Here is a 25,837-nt window from a genome sequence, read left to right on the forward strand (position 1 = left end):
GAGAGAAAATCTACCGTTCTGTCAGCAGAACTAGGACATACCAAGAAGCTGTTCTGTGGGCAAGGCCACAGGTCTCACTGACCTCAACATGGAGACCACAAGAACAGTAAACAAAGCCATGTTTATTCAACATGGAGATTCTTGGTATCTAGGGCAAAATATCTTATAGAATATTAATCGAGTAGGTGTGTGTCCTGACATCACAAGGGATCTGAACCAATCATAGATGGCTCAGATGATGTCACATTTAACTCTTTCTGGTTCATATAAAACCCACAGCCGGAGTATGGAGTAGCACTTTCTGTCTTGCTACCTGTCCCTGCTGGCTTAAACCTTTATATAAGCCATTTCTGTTCTGATATGATGTATGCTGTACATAGGTAGTCTAGATGATGTAACATAGTAGAGACATAAGAAGACCTGATTACCTTCAGCAGGAAGGTAATCACGAAGCTGTAACGCAACGCAAGAATCTGCTTGGCTAAGATATGACGAACTGTATCTGTATATCTGTGTAGTGAATAAACTCCTTGTACTTTGAAGATGGCTGAGAACAGTCTATCTCCTATAATGCTTGCTGTGTTGAGAGTCAAGTTATCTCACAGTCTGTGAGGTGCAACTCTAAGAAGTTGCTGGTGCCGAGAGAAACATATAGTTTATAACACCCTCAGCATTTCACTAAAAGCAATGCTTTCAGCCATGAGTTGGCCGGCACGATATGCCAGGCAGATCGTAGGCCAAGAGGCCGAAAGGTGTCAGGGGCTGCTGTACACGCGTTCTATTCTCGGCAAAGGCAAGTTTTAACTATTGTGTGCGTGTATGGGGCTTTAGACTGTGAGGGCCCATTCACACTAGAATCGCTTTTCTGAGCATTTTGCGATTGATTAGCAGTTTTTAAAATCATTCACCTTCATTAAAATCGCCGAAAAATCACCGCGATTGCGTACGCGAAAATCACAGCGATTTTTCCACAATTTTAATAAAAGAGAATGGGAGTGATTTAAAAAACACTAATCAATCGCAAAACGCTCAGAAAAGCGCTTCTAGTGTGAATGGGCCCTTAGAGACATTATGCTACGATTATGCTAAGGATTTAATTGTGAGCTCCTCTGAGGAAAAATAACACAGCTTTGGACTACTACTAAAAATACCAGTTATACACATCAATAATAATACTAATAAGCAATTTGCCCATGTCTTCTGTTATTCCACAATGATAACACAGTGCACAAAAAATATTACAGTGTTTATTAATGGTATAATAAATATAATACACCAACATGGATTAATGTGCTTTATATACAAGGACTGCTTTTTATTCCCATTCAGTCACTGATTCTGTATTTTGTATCAGTAGATCAGTACTAGTAATACCAGCATGGATACGATTAGCTTTCATAGAGAAGATCAGTAAGAGACTCTGTCTGGCTCATGAAGCTTCGGTAACAGTGCGGTGAGCAGGCATGAAACATGAATGGAAGCTTGCGGATGCCAAATATTTTCTCACAAGGTCGAATAAAGCGCAGGCCTTCCCCTGAGAGGACTCCCCTGCAGCAGTCACATACTTTCACCCTGAGGAAAAAGTAGACAACTTAGCTCAGGCTTTCATTTAACAGACAAAAGTTGGAAGCCATATCAGCCACAAACATTGCTAACTCCGGGACATGCTTCTAAACCAGGTTCCTATTCCTATTATCTGCCATGCATGTCTGGCTATAGAGAACACTAGTGTTAGGACCATGGGTAGTACACAGCAGGCTTGTATGTCCCCAATAGCTTAAATATCTTTGCAATTGTGAAAAAATATCTGTGCTTTTAGTGCCGATTAAAGAGACACTGAAGTCTCATAAAAATCATCTTTTTATTTCAAAAATGTCTTTAGACCTAACTAAAACGCCGCATCCCAGCGGCTGAAATCTAACTAAATCCCTACTAACTTCCCCCTCCCTCTCCCCCACAAAATCCATGACTTTCTTGGTCGAGGATTTTGCTGCTGGAGGAGGCAGAGCTTTCAGCCGCAGCTCTGCCTCCTTACGCGTCAATAAGCACGTGTCTCCGCCTCTCCCCCGCCCCTCTCAGTGAGGGAAGACAGAGGGGCGGGTGGAGGCGGCGATCCGGCGCAGATAGACGCGTGGAGAGGCAGAGTTGTAGCTGAAAGCTCTGCCTCATGGAAGAGCTGCCCGGATTGCCCCACGGGGAGTTTGGGAGGGATTTAGTTAGATTTCAGCCACGGGGATGCAGCGTTTTAGTTAGGGCTATCATGTTAAAGACATTTTTGAAATAAAAAGATGATTTTTATGAGACTTCAGAGTCTCTTTAACCACTTAAGGACCGCGGTGTTAAACCCCCCTAAAGACCAGGCCATTTTTCATAAATTTGGCCACTGCAGCTTTAAGGGCTCGCTGCAGGGCCACACAACTCAGCACACAAGTGATTCCCTCCCCCCTTTTCTCCCCACCAACAGAGCTCTCTGTTGGTGGGGTCTGATCGCTCCCCCAATGTTTATTTTTTTTATTACAAATATTTATGTTATTTTTTAAATAAAAACATGTATTTTTTTGTTATTAATTTTCCCTCCCTCCCCCAGTCAGCCAATCACTGCAAGTGCGATAATCACAAACGATGGGCGCAACGGAAACCCCAGTTGTAATTCAAAATGTATTATGCACCCACCGGTGCCTGTGCATTTATACTTTACTTGTCCTGCTGTCCATCGAGTGTCCTTGTTGTATATCCGCATTGGCGCCCCACATGACTAGCACATGGGGCACGTGTATGAAGCCATTTGGACTGGGGCTGCCATGAAAATGGGCCTCTAGTTTGTGGTTTTCCCCCAGGCCAAAAGGTCCCAGTCCTCCCCTGGCTAAGGGCCTCCTGGAGTATCTGTTTCACTGAAGCCATATCAGCCAATCAGATTTCTATTCACATTCTGAAGAAGACTGAAGGTGCCCATACATCTAGCGACATAGTTATATAGTTACATAGTGAATGCAATAGAAGACTACAAAAATGCCATACATGTGCTTCCATCAGCAGCCCACAAGCCTGGAAAAGCAGAGGTAACCAGAGATCTAGGCAGGGAATACAGTGTGATCCACGCAGCCTGATCCAAGTGCCACCAAGCCCTTAGCCACCCAGGCTCTCCAGGACATAAGCACACGCATTGGGCTTGATTCACAAAGCAGTAATAACTGTTATCACGCTGTGAAAAGTGCTTCGCGTGAAAATGGTTATCGAGCGCAAAAACTCACTGACGTTCGCGCGATAACGCAAATTTTTCATGCGTTAATGTTCCACGTTTGCGCGATAAATTCTCGTTATCGCACAAATGTGAGCGCTAATGTGCGAAAATTTGTGTTCGCGTTAAAACCGTTAATAGCAATAAGCGTTTTCTTGCGCAAAAAACGCTCTAAAACGGCCACAAAGCACTTTTTCACAGCGATAACAGTTATCACGGCTTTGTGAATCAAGCCCATAGAGAGACCTGTTCCTAGAACAGGAAACATCCATACTGCCGGACACCTGTTGGTGATTTAAATTTATAGAGAGGCCTTTGGATGTTTCCTGTTCCTGGGAGGAGTCAAGCCTCGAAGTGTACCTGTCCTGAAATGTTACTGGAAAAAATCTGGTCCTTTGCCCCCCCCCCCCCCCTTCGTTTATGTCCTGTCCTTCACAATGCTAGAAGATAGATCGTTCTTCAGCAGAGCTCCCAGATCTAATCTTGGATACTTAGCTTTAGAAAAGCAGTGAGGAAAAATCTATTCATTGAGGACACAAACAGCAAAAAAGGGTCTAAACTTTCTCTGTGTTTGGGACAGATTTTGCCTATAGTTTCATATGAAATAATGAAATAAATAACTTCCCGCTACTTACTTGAGCAATATTTCTTTGGCTTTGCTGGGGATGTCCTTGAAATACTGGAACATGTTGTTTTTGGCAAATGACATGGCAGCTAAGTCCAGCAGCTTCTGTGGGTGGATGTGGGTGTTTTGTCTCCAGAAGAGAGGGTGCATATGATTATTGCTCACACGCAGCTGCTTCAGCCGCAGTCTAAGAGCACCACACGGTAAGGCTGGGAGGCTGTTCCCTTCCACATTCAGGAATTCCAGGGCCCTACAGAAACACAGGATTATTTACAACACAATACTGGGAGGAAAAGATCAAATCCCTAAAACATGCTGGTATCATTACTAAGGGGGTGTACACACTTGAAAGATTAATGAAAGATCTTAAGGGGCCCATACACCTAACGATTTTCCCGCCGATATACAGCAGATTCGATCACTGTGATCGAATCTGCTATGAAATCACAGCGCAAATGCTGACAACGATCGTTTTCCGTCCGAAATCAATCATTCCCGTCGATTCCCGACGATCCGTCCGTGCGGAAGATTTTTTCGATCGCTGGCGGGGCGGCAGTGCGTCGCTAGCGGCGTTCGAATGCCCGACGCAATACAGCGGAGATACATTACCTGTTCCGGCCGGCATGACTCCCCCGGTCTCCGCTGTCTTCTTTTCCGCTCCGGGCTCCAGGGCTGCAGCTTCACTGCAGCCCTCTACTGTTTAAACTTCCCCTGGACAGGAAGTTCAGTGAAGCAAGCCAGCCAGACTGGAGCCCAGCGCGGAGAAGAAGACATCAGAGACCGGGGGAGTCACGCCGGCCAGATCAGGTAATGTATAGCTGGCGGGCAGGCAGCAGCTCCACAGATTGTGATCGGTTTCATGCTGAAATCGATTCACAATCTGTTTGCAGTAAAGGCAGCCATACGATCCCTCTTGATCAGATTCAATCTGTTGGTTGAATCTGATGGCAAATCGACCAGTGTATGGCTACCTTTAGACCAATTTTACCCCCTTCCATGTAGTATGAGAGCCATACCTACACAGTCTATTCTATTGAGCTGAACTCCCCATCTTTGCAAGATCCTGCACACAAAGATGCTGTACACATGCAACAGATCAGTATCTGCAAAAGATCTGTTCCTGCAAAATGCATTCATAGTCTATGATATCTGCAGATCCTCATACACACCTTGTTTAACAGACATTCATCTGCAGATCAGATCCACCAGGATGGATCTTCAGATCTGCAGATGATTGTCAGATATGCAGATGAATGTCTGTTAAACAAGGTGTGTATGAGGATCTGCAGATATCATAGACTATGAATGCATTTTGCAGGAACTGATCTTTTGCATGAACAGATCTTTTGCAGATACTGATCTTTTGAATGTGTACAGCATCTGTGTGCAGCATCTTGCAAAGATTTTTATCGGATGGGGAGTTCAGCTCAATAGAATAGACTGTGTAAAGTATGGCTCTCATACTACATGGAAGGTGGTAAAATTGGTCTGATATCTTTAATCTTTCAGGTGTGTACACACCATTAGGGTATAAAGCTAGCCATACACTATACAATATTTGAATTAGACATTCCAACATCTAATTGGGCAAAATTTGTGGCTCCGCTCCTTACTGGATCAACCCACAGACGACATTCCTTAATCAGGATAGGCAGTTTTTGCTGCGACTGACCCCCGATATTGGTTGTAATGTCGATCGTGGGATGATCGGGTTCACGGTTGAATAGTGAATGGTTAGCTTGAGGCCGGTTTCAGATTACAGATTGACGATGGTGGTGCAGCCGGGGGCTGCAGCGCACCACACAGAACAGGCCTTCGGGGATTACCACTGTAAGCCAAACAGGAAGTGATGCTCGCTTGTGCTCATTTCCTGTTTCGGAAATACAGAAGTGCACGGAAGTGTATTGCAAAAAATACGCTTCTGCGCATGTGCGCCGCAATGTCACCATGTACATTTTTTAAAAACCCTGCGTACCATGCCACAGACTCACATGAATTCTGGTCCAACACAGGTCACTGCGGATCCACACGGTAACATAGATCTGTCCTTGCAATGGGGGTTGTGTCGAAAACGTCACTTCCAACGTATCTCGCCACACCGCGAGACATTGACTGTGACTGAAACCTGTGCTCCAGAGGGCCCATAAAGACTCCATCCACTGCCCCCCACTGTGACAGAGTTGCAAACTGCAGTGTTTAGTTTTGTAGGACCGGATTCACTAAACTGCAGTAAAATTGCTGGGCACAGACAGCACATGGCAATTTTTCTGGTGTTTTCGCCAGCAACAACCCCCCCCAAGTAAAAATGCTCAGAACTGTAATCCATTATGTCACTAAGGCCTCGATTTATAAAGCTGAAAACGGCTCACTTTACCGACCACACAGCAAAATCTGTATTCATAAAGGCTTTTTCCGCATGAAAAGCCGACTTTCGCGAGCAGAGTGATAAATCACCGCCTTGCGCGGTGATTATCATAACAAAAGTAACAACTAGTCAATTCATAAAGATTAGAGGTAGCGGTATGCGGACGGGTATTACCGCTACCTCTGATGTGGCGAGAAGCGTGCGGAATACATTGCAGTGAATGGGACAGACCTCCCAAGCAGCTGCAGAGAGAACACCGCACGGAGGGACTCCGCCTGCTTCTCCTGTTTCCGCATGTCTCCCGACAGCCTAACGCCTGCCTACAGCGGAATATCTCCGCACGCCTGTCACAACTAGCAACATTTTTATGAATTACCACCCTGAAGGCTGAAATACCGACAGCGGTGTTTCCCCGCTCGACGTTACCTTCCCGACAGCACTTTTATGAATCGAGGCCATACTGTCCTTAGAATCTTTCACTCCAATCGCTGTCTTATATCATCCTTAGTGACATGAGACAAGGACTAGTGCCTGAGGTTAGTGATATGAGACAGGGATTAGACTGTAAGCTCCTGAGGTAAGTGATCTGAGAAGATAAGAGATCACGTGCCTACAGTGCTTTATGGAAAATCCTACCCTGGCTGGGGCACATTCTCGCTATCCCCTTTTAAAGTGTACCAAAAGTAAAGTAAAATAAAATAAATAAATAAATGAGATACTCAGCTAAGTAGAGGGAATCCTCTGAATTCTGCAGCGGGCCTCACAGTTGCACACGGACCCCGGGAACATTTCTTGTTGGATATGATATTGTGGCTGCACTCCTCTTCATGTATGAGCGCGGCAGTACTGTGCTTGCATGAGTATGGCCACGCCTGCGCAGTAAGCTGGGGCTGCTCCTCCAGGATCATCTCTGTGTACTGAGCAGGCGCAGCCGTAGGGGCGCGGGTGCAGCACAGCTGTGCTGGTGTACGAGGAGCACAGACCTGACCTTCCAGAGGCTCCCGGGCAGTGCCAGTGGTCTTGAGGAGGACGTGGGAAGCCTCCTCAGGAATCAGAGGCTTTCCTCCTCAGGTAAAGGTGGACACACACTCCTTTCAGATTCTATTCATCTGCTGGGGATCGATTCCCCAAAATGTCAGATTGATTGATATTTGATACATTTTCACTAAAAATCTATCAAAAGTATCAATCGGACAGGATGAAAACTGTAAAACAATCAATTTGCAGGGCAAAAGCAGATCGATGGACTATAGCTTTGCACTTCATCAAACAGTTCAGCTCTGCAGTTCGATCAATTTTCAATAGATTCCCTGCTGGAATCTAGTAAAAATTGATGTGCAATGTATGGTAATTCCTTCTGAATCAATTCTTTTCAGAAAATAATCATTTTGGAACATTGGGTGGAAATATAAGTGTATGGCCAGCTTAAAGGATCCCTTAGCACAAATATAAATTTAAAAACAGGCATGTGTAGTGGGCTCTCCTCATGCCCACTGCTCCCCCGTTTTCCTCTGTCCCCCACTGCTACTCTGTACCGACCACCCGAACTAACTTCCTGGTCGGGAGGGTCAGTGCGGACTGCGCAGGGGCTGCCTGGCGACCCGCGTCCTCCATTGCGCAGCACACTACATAGTTGTGATGTAGCGTGCATGCGCAGGGTGCTCAATCAAGGACGCGCAGTCCGCACCAGCCCTCCCGACCAGGAAGTAAGTTCGGGGGGTTGGTGCAGAGTAATGGAGGGGGATGGAGGAGAACAGTGGAGCGGTGGGCATGAGGAGAGCCCACTACACATGCCTGCTCCCCCATTTTTAAATGTATAATTGCGCTAAGGTATTCAGTATAATTTTTTTTTCTCCTCTGCCTCAGGTCCTCTTGAATAGAAGAGAATAGGCTGTTTGACACAGCGGCCGATCCTAAAATATCCAAAACGATTCCCAACAATTGTTTCAGGCAACAGTAATTGGGCATCTGTATAGACCTTAAAATAATTTTGGGTTCTAGGCACTACTTGCAGTTCCAAATCAAATGCTAGACTGGATAGTCCTTTCAAAACCTATTTATTTTCTACTGTATTGTTGACACTGGCTCATGAAATAAACAAGATAGTGGTGTCCCTTTGAAATTATTTCCATTATAGTAAACCCCAGTGGGCTCTGTCTGGCCTGACCCAATAGTATAACTGTTTGGCAAGCCACAGGTTGAGCAAACTCTGCTGGACAATTGCACTAATACGTCTGAAATGGCAGTAACAAGGCAGGTCTGAGGCAAATGAAATCATCCTTTTTTCAGTTTGAGTAGACAAATAAGCCACGAGTTAATATTTAAGTAGGTGGCATTGACACTTCCACCCCCTTTTAGTTTTGTGTTTATTTATATTCTGACAATCTCACTTTCCTCAGCAGTAATGTAGAAGTGAGGCAAGCTTGCTTCCTGCCTGCCTTTTACCTTGTTATTACACACTGCAGCAATCACTCCTGCTTCCTTCTACAGCCACTGGTTTTGCAACCTAGCTGTTTAACTGCATGGCTCATCAAAATGTCCTTTATCTAACGAAAGACAGTAAGATATGAAAAAAACTGTAGCCCATTATCCCTCACCAGATAATATAATGCTTTAACTTATAGATGAAATGTACAAAGTTACAGATTTGAGACAGACAAAAAGGGCTCTGGAAATTTGGGTACACCATGTGCCGCCACAGGCCGTGATGTGAATCACAGCTATAGTGGTGCTCAGACAGTAATTTGGGCGTTGTTGAAAGACGGAGCCCAGATTATTATAAAAACAGTGTAATTTGGCGGTCTGGAGGGGGAATAGTAATTAACGCTGGCGGGACTTTTGCGGGTGCAGGGTGAGAAGATTTTTGGCTTTGTCCTGCGCCCAAGTTTGCCTGATGTCTTACTTACATGAATGTTTACAGATTGCCCAGCAGGCTCATGGTGAACCAGAACTCATAGGAGTGTGTAAAGACTAAAAATCCCTCTAAGGCCCAATTCGCATCTGCATCCGGTGTCCACTTCACCGGATCCGGATGGCTCGTGCGTGGCCAATGATTGATCGGATCCATTTTCACTCCGCAATACATACCTTATCTTCATAGGCAGCCGGCGGTAGAGGCTTCCTGTTCTTCTGCTGTGACTACACAGCGCGTCATGTGACTAGTCACATAACGAGTCATGTAGTCACATGACATGGAAAAAGACGGAAGCCTCTACCGCCAGCTGCCTAAGAAGATAAGGTATGTATAAAGCCTCCCTAGCCCACCTGCCCGGCTGCTGCACTCACTCCTCACCCTCCTGTCGCTTGATTCGCGTCGGCCCATGCCCCCACCCCCCGTGGAACGGTCCGTTTCTTCACTAGTGTGAAGAAACGTTCCGTTTCCCATTGCCCCCAATGCTGCAGTATTTTTTGTCCGGATCCGTTCCGCTAGGAAGAACGATCCGGAAAATTGGGGCCTGCTGCATTTTTCAGGTCTGGGGACCGTACCATCCGACGCATGTGAATGGATCCATAGGTTCACATTGGATCCATGCACATCCGCTCCGTTTGTACAGTATACGTTTTGGTTACGTTCCAGAAGAAAACGCTAATGTGAACCGGGCCAAACTAACATATCACTAATAAATATGGTAAATATGAGTGACCTGTTTGCTGATATGACATTTCTGCTTTGGAACTAGCCAATAACATGGGTCAGGTGATGGCTGCTCCCAAATTAACCTATTCACAATGGGATTTGTGATCCTGATAGCATCCCTTTAACCTAAACCTGTGGCTATTCAAAAGGGTCTAAGTAAGTAAATGGTATACATATGCAAATAGAGTAGCACACATTTTTCTATCACTGGAAATGTTATGGACAAGTTGTGCTCTAAATGCACAAGTTTATAGCAAGTTGCACTATAAACGCGCAACACATGTTGCTTGCTAAACACCAGTAAAATTGACGTGCGCATGTCAATTGCGCTATAAATGGCAAGTTGCACTATAAACGCGCAGCGCATGTTGCTTGCTAAACAGTAAAATTGACGTGCGCATGTCATTTGCGCTATAAATGGCAAGTTGCACTATAAACGCGCAGCGCATGTTGCTTGCTAAACAGTAAAATTGTCGTGCGCATGTCATTTGCGCTATAAATGGCAAGTTGCACTATAAACGCGCAGGGCATGTTGCTTGCAGTAAAATTGCGGTGTGCATGCCAATTTTAACGCCTTTTTGTGGATCAGGACTATTATATGAAGAAGACATGATGACTACAGCTGTTACAAGGGGACAAATGGGGGTTGATTCACAAGAGAGTGCAAATTGATAGCTATGCAGTTAACACGCAAGGTGACGCACGCGCAAAGTCTTACGCCCGCGCGATAACTGTTTGCGCGTGATAACACGGACATTTGCGTGCGAATGGCCACGTTATCATGCGCAAACGTTAGTTATCGCGCGGGCGTAAGACTTTGCACGTCACCTTGCGTGTTAACTGCATAGCACAGCCATGCTATCAGTTAGCACTCTTTTGTGAATCAACCCCATGATGTTTAAGAGCACAAATCTATGTACAGATCTAAATACACTATCTTACAGTTTTGAAATCAGAATTCCTGATTGATAATCTTTTGCTTGCTTATTTTTGTACAATTTGACTTTATAAATTATTAAGTTAGTGTTTGCCCATTGTAAAATCTTCCCTTACCCTGATTTACATTCTGACATTTATCACAGGTGGCGAAAGGTGCAGCTCTGCTGAATGTGTTTCTAAGAATTCTGAAGCCAGTGAAAATAATGCCTGGTTTCCCAGAGTACTCTGGGAAGAGAATTCTGCATAGCTAAACAGCCTAGGCTAAAGCATAACTAGGAGGGAAGGGCTGCATACCAATATACAGCAATCTATAGATATAGGAAGTGTTTCTGATGCTGAAACCAGTAAATTACCATAAAATAAAGTATCCTGAATAATTTACTGCATTAATATATGTCACTACAGTGCCTCTTTAAATTTGGTCACATGGCTGTAACGATTGGTGTCAGCACACAGAGATAATCTGATTATTGATGATCTGCAGAATCATCAATAATACAGATGTATACTTGATTATGGATGATCTGCAGAATCACCAATATACAAGTATGACTAACCTCTGGACACTTAATGAAGTGTACTGTAGGCTATCTCCCGTGAGGCGGGAGACACAGGCAGCTCGGCCAGGAACCACCTGAGGGGCAGGTGGCCCTCGGCTGTGCAGGGACTATCTCCTTGAGAGAGGGAATAGAGAGAACCTGGCAACCAGTGTTACTTGGTGATCAGATAATAGACTGTACTGCAGCCAGGGGACTCCAGAGGAGTAGAGGCCACTGGCTGCTAGCAGGCCGGACTCTCTGAGGAGCAGGAGTCCTAACAGCTAACTGACACTTGGTGGAATAGTGTCACAGCTAGTACAGATAGACTGAGCACTCAAGGGATGAGTGACAGCCTGGAGGGTCGGGCAGGCCAGGTCGGCAACACACGAGCAGATAAGGTACAGAGACAGAATGCTGATTCGGTAACCGGGTACAGGCAGGGTTTGGCAACAGGTAGGGAGATATGCAGAGGTACCAAATCAGAAAGCAAGAGAGAGGTCGACAGAGCAAATAGTCATAACAGATATAAAGCACAGTCCTAGTTTGAGGTGTGAGGTCCTTGGTCTCGACACCCAGGAACTAGTCTAGAGCATAACTCAGCAATGACACAGTAATCCTAAGCTTGGGTGTGAGGTCCTTGGTCTCAACACCCCGGAACAGGTCTAAAGTATAACACAGTAATGACACAGTGATCCTAAGCTTGGGTGTGAGGTCCTTGGTCTCAACACCCCAGAACTGGTCTAAAGTATAACACACACCTGTTTTTAATTTTGGGAGGTGTGTGCGGGCGGCTCTTCCCGGCGCTGGCCACGCTGGGGAGATCGCCTGCACCCCCCAGCCTCCCCCTCCGGGGTGCCGCTGTGTGGGTTCCAGGCGGTGAGAGAGCCTGGGACCCCCGCGGCCCCCCGGTTGTATGGGGGCATTGGGAAGCCTCCTCGTGGCGCCCCTGGATTGTGCTAATGTAGCATGAACTAATTCCCACAAGGCGATTGCTTTGCGGTTTTGGTTTTTGACCCTGCATATTTAGGCATGCGAAAGCAAATGCATATTTGCATGAGCAATGTCTCGTGATTAGCCAATAGGCCAAATTTGCAAAGCCAGATTTGTCAGGTTCACTTGGTTGATGCACACATTTACTCTCTGGTGTAATTAGCATTGCATTTTCTTTCCTATGGAGGCAAGTGGTGAATGGCTTGTTTTAGGAGGTGAGAGCCCTGGAGCAGGCTGTTTGCGCCTGTCCTCCCCTTATGTGTCGCGCCCAGATCATGCGCATGTAGCAGAATGCAATGGACGTTAAGGTAAGTGCCTGTTTTTAATTTTGGGAGATGTGTGCGGGCGGCTCATCCCGGCGCTGGCCACGCTGGGGAGATCGCCTGCACCCCCCAGCCTCCCCATCCGGGGTGCCGCTGTGTGGGTTCCAGGCGGTGAGAGAGCCTGGGACCCCCGCGGCCTCCCGGTTGTATGGGGGCATTGGGAAGCCTCCTTGTGGCGCCCCTGGATAGTGCTAATGTAGCATGAACTAATTCCCGCAGGGCGATTGCTTTGCGGTTTTGGTTTTTGACCCTGCATATTTAAGCATGCGAAAGCAAATGCATATTTGCATGAGCAATGTCTCGTGATTAGCCAATAGGCCAAATTTGCAAAGCCAGATTTGTCAGGTTCACTTGGTTGATGCACACATTTCCTCTCTGGTGTAATTAGTAAAGTATAACACAGCAATGACACAGTGATCCTAAGCTTGGGTGTGAGGTCCTTGGTCTCAACACCCCAGAACTGGTCTAAAGTATAACACACACCTGTTTTTAATTTTGGGAGGTGTGTGCGGGCGGCTCTTCCCGGCGCTGGCCACGCTGGGGAGATCGCCTGCACCCCCCAGCCTCCCCCTCCGGGGTGCCGCTGTGTGGGTTCCAGGCGGTGAGAGAGCCTGGGACCCCCGCGGCCCCCCGGTTGTATGGGGGCATTGGGAAGCCTCCTCGTGGCGCCCCTGGATTGTGCTAATGTAGCATGAACTAATTCCCACAAGGCGATTGCTTTGCGGTTTTGGTTTTTGACCCTGCATATTTAGGCATGCGAAAGCAAATGCATATTTGCATGAGCAATGTCTCGTGATTAGCCAATAGGCCAAATTTGCAAAGCCAGATTTGTCAGGTTCACTTGGTTGATGCACACATTTACTCTCTGGTGTAATTAGCATTGCATTTTCTTTCCTATGGAGGCAAGTGGTGAATGGCTTGTTTTAGGAGGTGAGAGCCCTGGAGCAGGCTGTTTGCGCCTGTCCTCCCCTTATGTGTCGCGCCCAGATCATGCGCATGTAGCAGAATGCAATGGACGTTAAGGTAAGTGCCTGTTTTTAATTTTGGGAGATGTGTGCGGGCGGCTCATCCCGGCGCTGGCCACGCTGGGGAGATCGCCTGCACCCCCCAGCCTCCCCATCCGGGGTGCCGCTGTGTGGGTTCCAGGCGGTGAGAGAGCCTGGGACCCCCGCGGCCTCCCGGTTGTATGGGGGCATTGGGAAGCCTCCTTGTGGCGCCCCTGGATAGTGCTAATGTAGCATGAACTAATTCCCGCAGGGCGATTGCTTTGCGGTTTTGGTTTTTGACCCTGCATATTTAAGCATGCGAAAGCAAATGCATATTTGCATGAGCAATGTCTCGTGATTAGCCAATAGGCCAAATTTGCAAAGCCAGATTTGTCAGGTTCACTTGGTTGATGCACACATTTCCTCTCTGGTGTAATTAGTAAAGTATAACACAGCAATGACACAGTGATCCTAAGCTTGGGTGTGAGGTCCTTGGTCTCAACACCCCGGAACTGGTCTAAAGTATAACACAGCAATGACACAGTGATCCTAAGCTTGGGTGTGAGGTCCTTGGTCTTAACACCCCGGAACTGGTCTAAAGTATAACACAGCAATGACACAGTGATCCTAAGCTTGGGTGTGAGGTCCTTGGTCTCAACACCCCAGAACTGGTCTAAAGTATAACACAGCAATGACACAGTGATCCTAAGCTTGGGTGTGAGGTCCTTGGTCTCAACACCCCGGAACTGGTCTAAAGTATAACATAGCAGTAATCTGGCTAAGTGTGAATTCCCAGGTCCACCTGGTTCTAACACACTGTGGGATCTGACTGAGGTCTGAGTGCTCACACGTAAGTAATCGCAACGGCAGACAACCAGCAACTGACCAGCAAGATCTATATATACTGCAGCGATCCTCCGCGCTGCCCTGCGCCACTCAGCCAATCAGTAACCGCGCTGGGATCAGCTGATTGACCTGATCAGCTGATCACTCTCTTACTGGCGTAAAGGGCTTGCCTTCTAATGCGCGCGCGCGCGCGTGCGTAGCTCTCCATCTGTGTGCACTAGAAGGCCCAGGCAAACCAGACGCATGCTGCTGTGCGGAAACCGCCGGTCTGAACATGGAGACAGCTGCCCCGCTGCCAGACCGCGCGGCGGCATCTCCGCAATCCATTACAATGGCCATATGTGGCCCAGCCATTGAACCTGATGGCAGCACATGCCAGAAGACCAAGGAGGGGACATTAAAAGGAGCCTGTTGTGTGAGTCCTATGGAAGCTGCCATATTTATTTCCTTTTAAACAATACCAGTTGCCTGGCAGTCCTGCTGAACTTTCTGGTCAGTAGGTTCTAAATCACACACCTAAAACAAGCATGCAGCTAATCTTTTCAGATTTCTCATAAACATCTGATCTGCATGCTTGTTCAGGGTCTATGGTTAAAGTATTTGAGGCAGAGGATCAGCAGGACAGCCAGGCAATCTGCATTATTTAAATGGAAATAATAATTTCAACCTCCATATCCCTCTCAGCTTGGGTTCCCTTTAATGCTCCTATGACATCACTGGGAGACTACAACACAAAGCTATCAGTTTGGGTAGTTGGCACCAGGTGTTCCTTACTAAGGGCCCCAATTATTCCAAAGTGGCCCTAACATAGCAGGTGACACACCAATCTGAATAAATCCATACATCTCCTATTGTTACCTGAGATTGGAGATATCATTTGGAATTGAAGAAATGTTATTATAGGAAACATCCAGCACTTGCAGATATGGAAGAAGAAACACCCTGAGTAGAAAATAAAAATATGAATACCATTATAACTAGAAAAAAAGGAAATAGAAACAAATGTAAAACTGCCCAGACAAGAAGAGGCAGCTGGTTTGCAGACACACTCTGACCACCGACTTCATTGCTACATTCTCACTGCATCATACTTCATTATCAAGATAGAATAGAGCTTTTTATTTAGTGTCACAAGAAAGTCATAATCCAATGTGGCACTGAGCTTCCGATTTACATGTGCATAAGTGTCAAGCAGAGGAAGCGCCCTAACACTGGTGTGACTGTCATACCCAGCTGGCAGAGAAGACAGTGAGCAGAAGGAAACAACCAGCGTTCTCAGCTTTTTCAGATTGTGGATGCCAAATGGAATTTCTTTTATAGGGTTGTTTCTTAATTTAAGGGATTCCAAATGCTCCAGTCTGTATACCTGAAACAAAAGCAGATATTCCATAAATAACACTTTTACTGTGTGATGTGGGTGTTAGGTTTTAGGACAGAGTCATTTATAACTTGTTGAGAATCAAAAAAATATATACAATTTATTACATTAAATATTTGGTCCTTTAGGTTGAAATCTTAAAAAAATACTTAAACTAAAAATCCTGTGCCCACGCCATCCTTCAGCGAACCCCCAGTCAGCAGCAGTGACCCCCTCAACGATGGCCGTTTGTTGCCAGTTGCAGGCTGCGGCACATGCTCGGCCCTGAGCCTCGTGCATCCTGCAGTAACAATGTTTCCTTATTGCGCATGCGCAGAATGCTGCCGTGCACGGAGGCGCATGGAGGTCAGCTTTGCAGAGGTCGCCGCTGCTGACTGTAGAGAGGACTGTGTGTATGCCTGTCAAGCATAAGCCATGTACGTCCATTCTTGTGTTGGTACACACAACACTTCCCAAGAGCGCTCATATCATTCAAATATTAGTCTTTCTCCAAAGTTGGATCTCCCACCTCCACAAACAACACATTCAAATAACGTCACTCAAATATTATCCTCTCCCCCCCCCCCACCACCCCACCCAACACCAAATACATGCCGTGTGCTGCAAGATACAGTGGGGGACGTCCATGGCTTTGACAGCCACACCTCCATTCTAATTAGCAGTCGAGAGAGGGTGAGTGGTGCCATGCACCCTTCCAGATGCCACTATAAGTGGCTGGGTCACTGCATTGACCTGGCAGTCCACATGCAGATGCCCAGACTAAAAGCCCCAAAAGTGATGCAATTGCTAGAATTTTAGGGGATTAGGAAGTCACAGTCAGTATGTAAAGGGGTTTGGGGGGGGGGGGGGGCACATTTCAGTTAGATATTCAGTTGCAACATTTTGAATTCATAAAACATGGCACCTTACCTCTGTAGGGAATTGGTAGAATTCATTAAAAGACAAGTTGAGATAATACAGTGTATTATATAGCGGGGTCATATCTGGAAGTATTGATATAAAATAGGCCTAGGAAAATAGAAACATCACAATAGATCACATAAATGTACTTAAAAAGTAATAAAAAGGCTTACACAACTGTCTTTCTGACATCAAACCAGCAAACGTTAATTCAGGTAATACCTTTAAAGAAAAACTGTAACTAAAAAACAGCCCCTGAGGGGTATTTACCTTGGGAGGGGAAGCCTCTGGATAACTAATGAAGCTTTCCATGTCCTCTTCACCCTCTGGGATCCAGCGCTGGCAGCCCCTGAACATTGGCTAGGTAAATATTTACCTACTGCAATCCTGCGCAGTAGTGGCTTTCCGATCGGGCTCAGGTGTAAATAGCCAATACCAATCGGGTCCACTCTACTGCGCAGGCGACTCACTTGCACCGCAGCGGACATCCTTGTCGGGTGTATTTTTGGTGAGACAGCGCTGGATTGTTGAGGCTTAGGAGGATGGGGAAAGCCTCATTTATATCAATACGGCAGTGGAGGAAAAGCTGCAGTGCAGATGACTTCGCCCACTATAAAAACACGCTGCTCCAGCTCAGGGACGCTCTCTCACTTGCAAAGCAGTCATACTTCTCTACACTTATTTCTTCACAATCCCATAACCCTAAACAACTTTTTAACACCTTCAACTCTCTTCTCCACCCCCCGCCTCCCCCTACAACCACAAGCTTGTCTGCAGAGGACTTTGCAGCATATTTTGTGAGCAAAATTGAAACGCTACAGAACAGCTTTCAAAAGCAACCCTCTTCACCGGTCCAATCACCTCTTCCTTTTTCCTCTCCTCCCGGCAGCTCCCCTACTATTAACTATCCCTCTCCACATAACCACTCACCCACTCAAACCCCCTCCCTGCTAACAATCTTCTCTGCCTTAACTGAACAGCGTCTTTTTTCACTAATCTCTAAAGCTCATCTTACTACATGCGCCTCAGACCCTATTCCCTCTCATCTTATCCCCCAGCTCTCCTCCCCCCTCATTCCTGCTTTAACAACACTGTTTAACCTTTCCATCTCAACTGGCATTTTCCCTTCTTCATTTAAACAAGCTATCATAACACCACTAATCAAAAAACCCTCTTTAGACTCTACTGCCCTTTCTAATTACCGCCCAGTCTCTCTCCTTCCCTTTGCCTCCAAACTGCTGGAACGCCACATTTACTCAGAGTTGTCTAACTTTCTCTCTGCTAATTCCCTGTTGGACCCCTTCCAGTCTGGCTTCCGCCCTCAACACTCTACGGAAACCGTTCTCACTAAGGTTGCCAATGACCTCCTAGGTGCTAAAGCCAAAGGCAGATTTTCGGTACGAATACTCCTAGATCTGTCCTCTGCCTTCGACACTGTTGATCATACCCTGCTTCTCCAGACCCTCTCAACACTGGGAATCAAGGGCCTAGCACACTCCTGGCTCAACTCTTACCTGTCTGGACGTTCTTTCATGGTCTCCTATGCCAATACCAACTCCTCTCCACGCCCACTGTCTGTGGGAGTACCACAAGGGTCCGTCCTTTGACCCCTCCTCTTTTCCATTTACACCCATGGCCTGGGACAGATAATAAGCTCTTTTGGGTTTCAATACCACCTCTATGCTGATGACACCCAAATTTATTGTTCTGCCCCAGACCTCTCCACACTACTATCAAAAGTCCCCAAATGTCTATCCGCTGTATCTACATTTATGCCATCCCGCTTCCTTAAACTCAATATGAGCAAAACGGAGATTGTGATATTTCCACCTTCGCTCTCTGTTCCACCTCCCATTGTCACAATCAATGTAGAGAACACCCCAATAGCATCAACCCCCAAAGCTCGTTGCCTAGGGGTAACTCTGGACTCTGAGCTCTCCTTTAAACCACATATTAACACTTTAACTACCTCCTGCTACTTCCATCTCAAAAACATCCTTTCACAAGAAGCAACTAAAATGCTTGTGCATGCCCTAATCATCTCCCGTCTTGACTACTGCAACACCCTACTCTGTGGTCTACCAAAAAGCAGACTGGCACCTCTCCAATCCCTACTAAACTCTGCGGCCCGTCTCTACCACCTCTCTTCTAGATCCTCTGAGGCAGCCCCTCTCTGCCAATCCCTCCATTGGTTACCAGTTGCCCAAAGGATCCAGTTTAAACTTCTCACACTTGCATACAAAGCTCTACACAAGCTGTCGCCTGCATACATTTCCTCTTTAATCTCCAGATACCTCCCCGCTCGGACCCTCCGTTCCTCACAGGAGACCCTTTTGTCCTCCAGCCTAGTCACCTCCTCTCACTCTCGCATCCAAGACTTCTCACGGGCGGTCCCTCTCCTTTGGAACTCTCTCCCTCAGCCGGTTCGTCATGCCACGAGTCTGGAAACCTTCAAACGTACTCTGAAAACACACCTGTTCAGACAAGCCTATAATTTGCTATAGGCAGCACTGGAGGCAAACTGGCTCACCCACTAATCCTGGTGTTTCCTTCCCCTTTGTTTCCTCCCCACTACCCTCTAGATTGTAAGCTCGCAAGGGCAGGGACCTCCTCCTAGTGTTTCTCATACTGCTGTAATTTTAACATATGTATATGTACCAACTACATATCAACTATGTATGTATCTGTATTTATTCTATTCAATGTCATGACTGTACAGTGTCTTGTATTATGTATATTTGTTCCCCATTATTTGTTTGTACTATGTACAGCGCTACGGAAGATGTTGGCGCTATATAAATAAAAAATAATAATAATAATAATAATAATAAATTAGGATCCAGAGGCTCCTCCTACAAAGATAAGTACCCCAGGGGAATATGAAGCCTCTGGATCCTAATCAGGCTTCCCCCGTCCTCAGGCATCCAGATCCAGCGCTGGCTCCCCTGAGCAGTCTCACACCATAATATTTACAGGGGCCTCTGCAAAGTAGTGGCTCTCCGCTCAGGCTCTGGCATAAATAGCTGAACCCAATCAGGTCTGCTCTACTGTTCCCACTCAATCAGGCTCGGCTATTACCGCACTACCGAATAGCTGCTACACCGCATGCATGCACATCTACAAATGCGGAGGAGGGGGGGGGGGCGAGGGATAGTGCTGATGGATCCCCTCTACTGAGGAGAAAGAGGGAAGCCACTTTAGAATCCAGAGGCTTTCCTCTTCTGAGGTATGTACCCCCAGGGACACTTTGTTTTTCTTACGGGTTTACTTTAATGATTAACTGTACACGGTTTACTGTACGCTTTCAAAACGTTAAAGGACAACTGTAGTGAGAAGAATATGGAGGCTGCCATATATATTTTATTTTAAACAATCCCATAGTTACCTGGTAACCCTGTTGACCTATTTGGCTACAGTAGTGTCTGAATCACACCAGTAACAAGCATGCAGCTAATCTTGCCAGATCTGAAAATAATGTCAGAAACACCTGATCTGCTGCATGCTTGTTCAGGGTCTATGGCTAATAGTAATTAGGGCCAAAGGTTAGCCAGGCAACTGGTATTGCTTAAAAGGAAATAAATATGGCAACCTACATACACCTCTCCCTACAGTTGTCCTTTAAAGAGGAACTGTGACCAAGGATTGAAGGGATACCCCTTTTCCCATAAGAAATCCTTACCCTTTTTCTAATAGATCATGAGGGATGTCTCTACGGCTGATACTGTGGTGAAACCTCTCCCACAGTGTGATGTCAGGACCTAGGTTCTGACATCACACTGTGGGAGTCTTGCTGCATTGTGGAAAATAATGGCTGTTTCCATCTGCCAAGCAACCAGTATATCCCTCTGTGCATATACTCTATAGAGGGTGTGGTTATAAATAATGGCAGTTGGTGCTGTTTTTTTCATGTCTGCCAGTAGAAAAGATGATTATGTGCAGGCTGAATGTGAATCAAACAATATGAACAAATTACATGGCAATTACCAATCATTTCTTGATCTCTCTTCTATTTTTTAACTTCTCACTTGCTAAAGTTCCTCTTTAAGTCCCTTCCTCAGGCATTATACAGAACTGGATCTCATCTACTTCTGTATAATGCCTGGAGGAGAAACTCAAAGTTGTGAAAGCTTGCAATAAACCAAGTACAGTTCGTCATTAAAGGTATAACCTGAATCAACGTTAGTTGATTTGATGCCAGGATATCTGCTCCACGACTAACACCGGACCACACCTCAACTGCTTTACAACTGTCTTGCGGTCTTAAAGAGACTCTGTAACAACAAAAACCTCCCCTGGGGGGTACTCACCTCGGGTGGGGGAAGCCTCCGGATCCTAATGAGGCTTCCCACGCCGTCCTCTGTCCCACGGGGGTCTCGCTGCAGCCCTCCGAACAGCCGGCGACAGAGCCGACTGTAGCTTCAATATTTACCTTTGCTGGCTCCAGCGGGGGCGCTGTGGCGGCTTTCGGCACGGAAATAGACGGAAATACCCGATCTCCGTCGGGTCCGCTCTACTGCGCAGGCGCCGGAAACTTGCGCCTGCGCAGTAGAGCAGACCCGACGGCGATCGGGTATTTCCGCCTACTTCGGAGCCGACAGCCGTCAGAGCGCCTGCGCAGGAGCCAGGAAGGTAAATATTATGTCACCGCTGCACGGAGGGCTGCAGCGAGACCCCTGACGGATGGAGGACGGTGTGGGAAGCCTCATTAGGATCCGGAGGCTTCCCCCACCCGAGGTGAGTACCCCCCAGGGGACGTTTTGTCGTTACAGTTCCTCTTTAAAGAGAACCCGAGGTGTGTTTAAAGAATGTTATCTGCATACAGAGGCTGGATCTGCCTATACAGCCCAGCCTCTGTTGCTATCCCACTAAGGTCCCCCTGCACTCTGCAATCCCTCATAAATCACAGCCGTGCTGTGAGGCTGTGTTTACATCTGTAGTGTCAGTCTCAGCTGCTCCCCCGCCTCCTGCATAGCTCCGGTCCCTGCCCCCGTCCGGCCGTCCCTACCCTCCAATCAGCAGGGAGGGAAGGGATGCAGGCGGGGACCGGAGTTCTGCAGGAGGCGGGGAGAGCAGCAAACTGACACTATAGAGATAAACACAGCCAGCTCTGACAAGCTCTTTGTCAGCAGCGTGGCTGTGATTTATGAGGGATTGCAGAGTGCAAGGGGACCTTAGGGGGGTTTGGGATAGCAACAGAGGCTGGGCTGTATAGGCAGACAGCCTCTGTATGCAGATAATATTCTTCAAACCCACCTCGGGTTCTCTTTAAAGCGCTTCAGCATTTGTATTAAAAAAATTGCCACGTTACCAAGCTCCACTGCTACTTTATCATAATTTATTTATTCACTCAAGTATTTATATAGCATCTAATATCATTTATAGGTTTTGCTGCACTATACTGAGTACACATTCACGAACTGTTCCACTAAAGAGTTGACACTCTAGTCCCTGCCATAGTCTCTATCATACTGTAAGGCCAATTTCAGGGAAATCAGTCAACCTAAATTTTATGCAAATGAAGTCCTGTTTGGGATATGAAGCTGGGACTCTGTCACTGCAAGGCGACTATGCCACTGTGCTGCTTTAATAATCCTCTGCATCTGTGGGCCATATCGCTGCATGCAGCTCTATGTGCTAGAAGTGTGGGTATGGAACCCGCTGTGGTCACACTCCAGCCTCTGAACCAATACAAAGGCTGGAGTGTGATCCCATGGGGAAACCTTTGCTCCATCCACTGCAGGAGACCTGTTGGGGTTGAGGGAGTGAAAACTTTATACAACCAGCAGCACCGATGCCAGAAGACAGTTTTACAATTACATTGGCCTCAATTCACTAAGCTTATCGCCTGTCTTTTTGAGTTATTACCAGGCTTGTTATTATCAGGCTTGTAGTATTCCTGAAACATTTTACCTCAGGCAAGCCTAAAGTTAACTCTTCTGTCTTTAAAGGGACCCTGAGCAGTGCGTGAAATTAAAAGAGTACACTTACCTGGGGCTTCTTTGAGCTCATGGTAGGTGGCGAGGTCCCCGGCATCCTCCTGGCTCCTCTCCTTTTGCCTCTGCCGGCCCCCGTTACCGGTGTCACCCGGCCCGGGTGTCAGGCCGGCTGTTCCTGGTTAATGACGCATGGCCTCAACGCCGCCCGCTTCGCGTCATCACGCCGGCCGGCGTGACAAGTCTGCGCATGCGCAGGTTTTCCGCACATGCGCAGACCTGTCACGCTGGCCGCTGTTATAACGCGAATCGGCCGGCGTGATGACGCCATGTGTCATTACCCAGGAAGAGCCGGCCCGACAACTGGGCCAGGTGTCGCCAGTATCGGGAGCTGACGGAGGCACAAGGAGAGGAGTCAGGAGGACGCTGAGGGACCTCGCCGCCTACGGTGAGCTGTAAAAAGCCCCAGGTAAGTGTACTCTTAATTTCACGCACTGCTCGGAGTCCCTTTAAGTTAAATAGAGATCTCTAAAGTTAACGTTTCAATTATTTCTAACTACAAACATTGGTATCTTTTTTCAGTCAGTTGCATGGACCGGCGTGGTTGAGTTTCTCACGCGCTGTGACCTAACATGGCACAGTTCGCTTTGCATGCAGGCCGTCATGATGTGGACTCCTTTCTGGAGGAAGATAAGGAAGTCACTGTAACCACACAAGAAACAAACAGCCTGGAGAACAGACTGTACACATTGATGGAGAGAGAAGTAAGGAAATATTGGACTATTGCCACTCTAAAGAAATACAAGTCAGTGGGGAGAGCTCCTAGGGGGTTACATTTTTATAAATTTCTGATGCAATCCAAGGTTCGCCCCTCTGCAAAAGAGAAGTGTGACACTCTCTTTAAAAAGTTTGTTTTGCTGTACTTGGATCTAGTCATAGAGGAAAACGAATTTGATTATGAGGAAATTACAGATGAGATGGAACAAGCGAAGCAAGCTATCAAAGCGGAATCCAGTGAAGAGCATCTTCAGTCTTGTAAATTTGAAAAAAGGTTGATTCCTCTATAAGAAAAGATAAAAATGCTAAATTCACTAGAGATCGCTTGGATTATGAGTAACAGAAGGTCTTCTCTTGGCGGCAAACACATCTCGATCAACAAATAAAGAAGAAGAATAAGCGCAGAAGGAAAAGGTGTAACCCTTCTGGTAACAGCTCTGGCCTTGATTCTACTTTTGGGTCCTCCGTGGGATCTCCTGGATCAGGAAACAGCAATAGTTCTTCTTCCAGTGATGAAACCCCTTTAGGAGATGGAAAACCAGAAGGGGCTTAAAGAAACCAAAAGCGACAAAAAAGCATCTTGAAGCAGGTCTCTTGGAACAACCGCCAAGTGAGACGATCCGAAAGGAACAAGAACAAGACCAAATGAAGGTGTTCAATCTCTCTGCAGTCCCTTTAAGTGATGATGTTCTCTCCTTATTACTGAAGGGACTGTCGTTTTGCCCGGTGATGGAATTTGACCACATTTTGTTTGAACGTGAACTGTTTATGAACACTCGCAAGTTGGCGCTATAGAGATTTTTTGCCACCCAACAAAAACCATGAGACTCCCTCATCACCCCGGATATAATACAAGTGCCCCAATTGGTTGAGACTTCAGCCAACTATTTGGATGCCCGTACCCTACAAGAGCTATGTGAACTGGCCGATACTGGAACTTTCAATTTGGTAGACAGAAATAGACCGCTGCCTTATAATATAATATAGGTAACAGGTCATCTTTTAATCCACCAACAATACCGGGAGACTCAGTAGAACTTTTCCATCAAAGGGTTCTAGCAGAGTGCAGGGCCCAGATGTATCCTAAAAATCTCCCTCATTTAACTACAGCAGAGAAAAAGGCCATAAACTGGTTACATAATAGACCAGATTTAACAGTGAAAGAAGCGCATAAGGAGGGTGGGGTAGTGGTTTTATCATCAGAAAAATATCAGGCAGAATGTGTTCGCCAATTACACGATGGGTCGACCTATTCCAGACTTTCCATTGACCCCTCTCCTGAGTATCTCTTGCAATTGAAAAAGTTACTTTCCAGAGCAGTGACAGAGGGAGTGTTAGAACCATGGCCAATAAATTGATTCCTTCCCACCCTAGGAGCCCGGTGTGGTATTGTATCCCCAAGATACACAAATCTTTGGAGAACCCACCGGGCCGACCTATAGCGTTGGCCATTAGCTCTCTCACGGAGCCCCTGTCCCAGTTTCGGGATCTCCAATTAAGACTGCTATTGCAGTCAATGCCTTCTTTTGTGAGAGATACTACAGAGGTCAAAAACAAGTTGGGGAGTTTTGAATGGCAAGAATCCTATCATTTAGCATCTATTGATGTTGTATCCCTTTACAGTAGAATTTGTCACTCAGATGGATTGGCTGCTGTGGAACATTTCCTACCCTTCATGATCGAGAATGATGCCCTGCAGTGGTTTGCGAGTGCGGGTTTGTCCTAACCAGGAACTCATTCCTCTTTAATCGTGAATGGTACCATCAGGAGGTTGGCACTGCGATGGGGCCTCTGGTGGCCCCCACGCATGCCGGCCTCTTCATGGGCCTTTGGGAGTCTAATTACATCTACTCCCCGAGGAACGGGTTCCTGGATTGGATAAAACTCTGTATCCGTTACATAGATGACATCCTGGTAATTTGGTCAGGAGACCAGTTTGTATTTGAACAATTTTTCCAGGAGATTAACCAAAATGATGTCAATATGGCCTTCACACACCACTGGGGCGATTACCAATTCGATTTTCTCGATCTTAACATTTTCATCCGTGGGGGGGGGGGGGGGGGGTCTATCCTCACGAATACTTATAAGAAGGACACATCAGCCAATTCTCTGCTCCATTCCTTTAGTTTTTATCCTCCAGCCACGATTTAGAGTCTCCTCTATAGCCAATTTTTAAGACTCAGACGTAATGCTAGCACATGGGAAGACTTTGTAAGTCAATCTGAGGAATTGAAAACTAGGTTTTTGGCTAGGGGTTATAACAACACAATGATTCAAGATGCTTTCTTAAAAGCAGCAAGGAAAGATAGGAGACAACTGTTGACCCCTTCAGTACGTCCTTCAATTGAACGCTTTGTA

General features: G+C 46.5%; 1 protein-coding gene across 1 annotated transcript in view; it reads right to left on the reverse strand.

Annotated features, from left to right (window-relative positions):
* Nucleotides 1-1,231: 1,231 nt before the first annotated feature.
* The window catches only part of LRRC63 (leucine rich repeat containing 63), a 74,175-nt gene continuing 49,569 nt past the window's right edge, over nt 1,232-25,837 (reverse strand). Inside the window, exons 8-12 of the mRNA XM_068265212.1 lie at nt 16,776-16,874; nt 15,718-15,854; nt 15,347-15,430; nt 3,874-4,113; nt 1,232-1,572 (exon numbers count right to left, since the gene is read on the reverse strand). Coding sequence (XP_068121313.1) covers nt 1,389-1,572; nt 3,874-4,113; nt 15,347-15,430; nt 15,718-15,854; nt 16,776-16,874 — 744 coding nt within the window. The 3' untranslated portion in view covers nt 1,232-1,388. The remainder of the gene's footprint in view (nt 1,573-3,873; nt 4,114-15,346; nt 15,431-15,717; nt 15,855-16,775; nt 16,875-25,837) is intronic.

This window comes from Hyperolius riggenbachi, chromosome 2, assembly GCF_040937935.1.
Source record: "Hyperolius riggenbachi isolate aHypRig1 chromosome 2, aHypRig1.pri, whole genome shotgun sequence".
In the NCBI taxonomy this organism is placed as follows: domain Eukaryota; kingdom Metazoa; phylum Chordata; class Amphibia; order Anura; family Hyperoliidae; genus Hyperolius; species Hyperolius riggenbachi.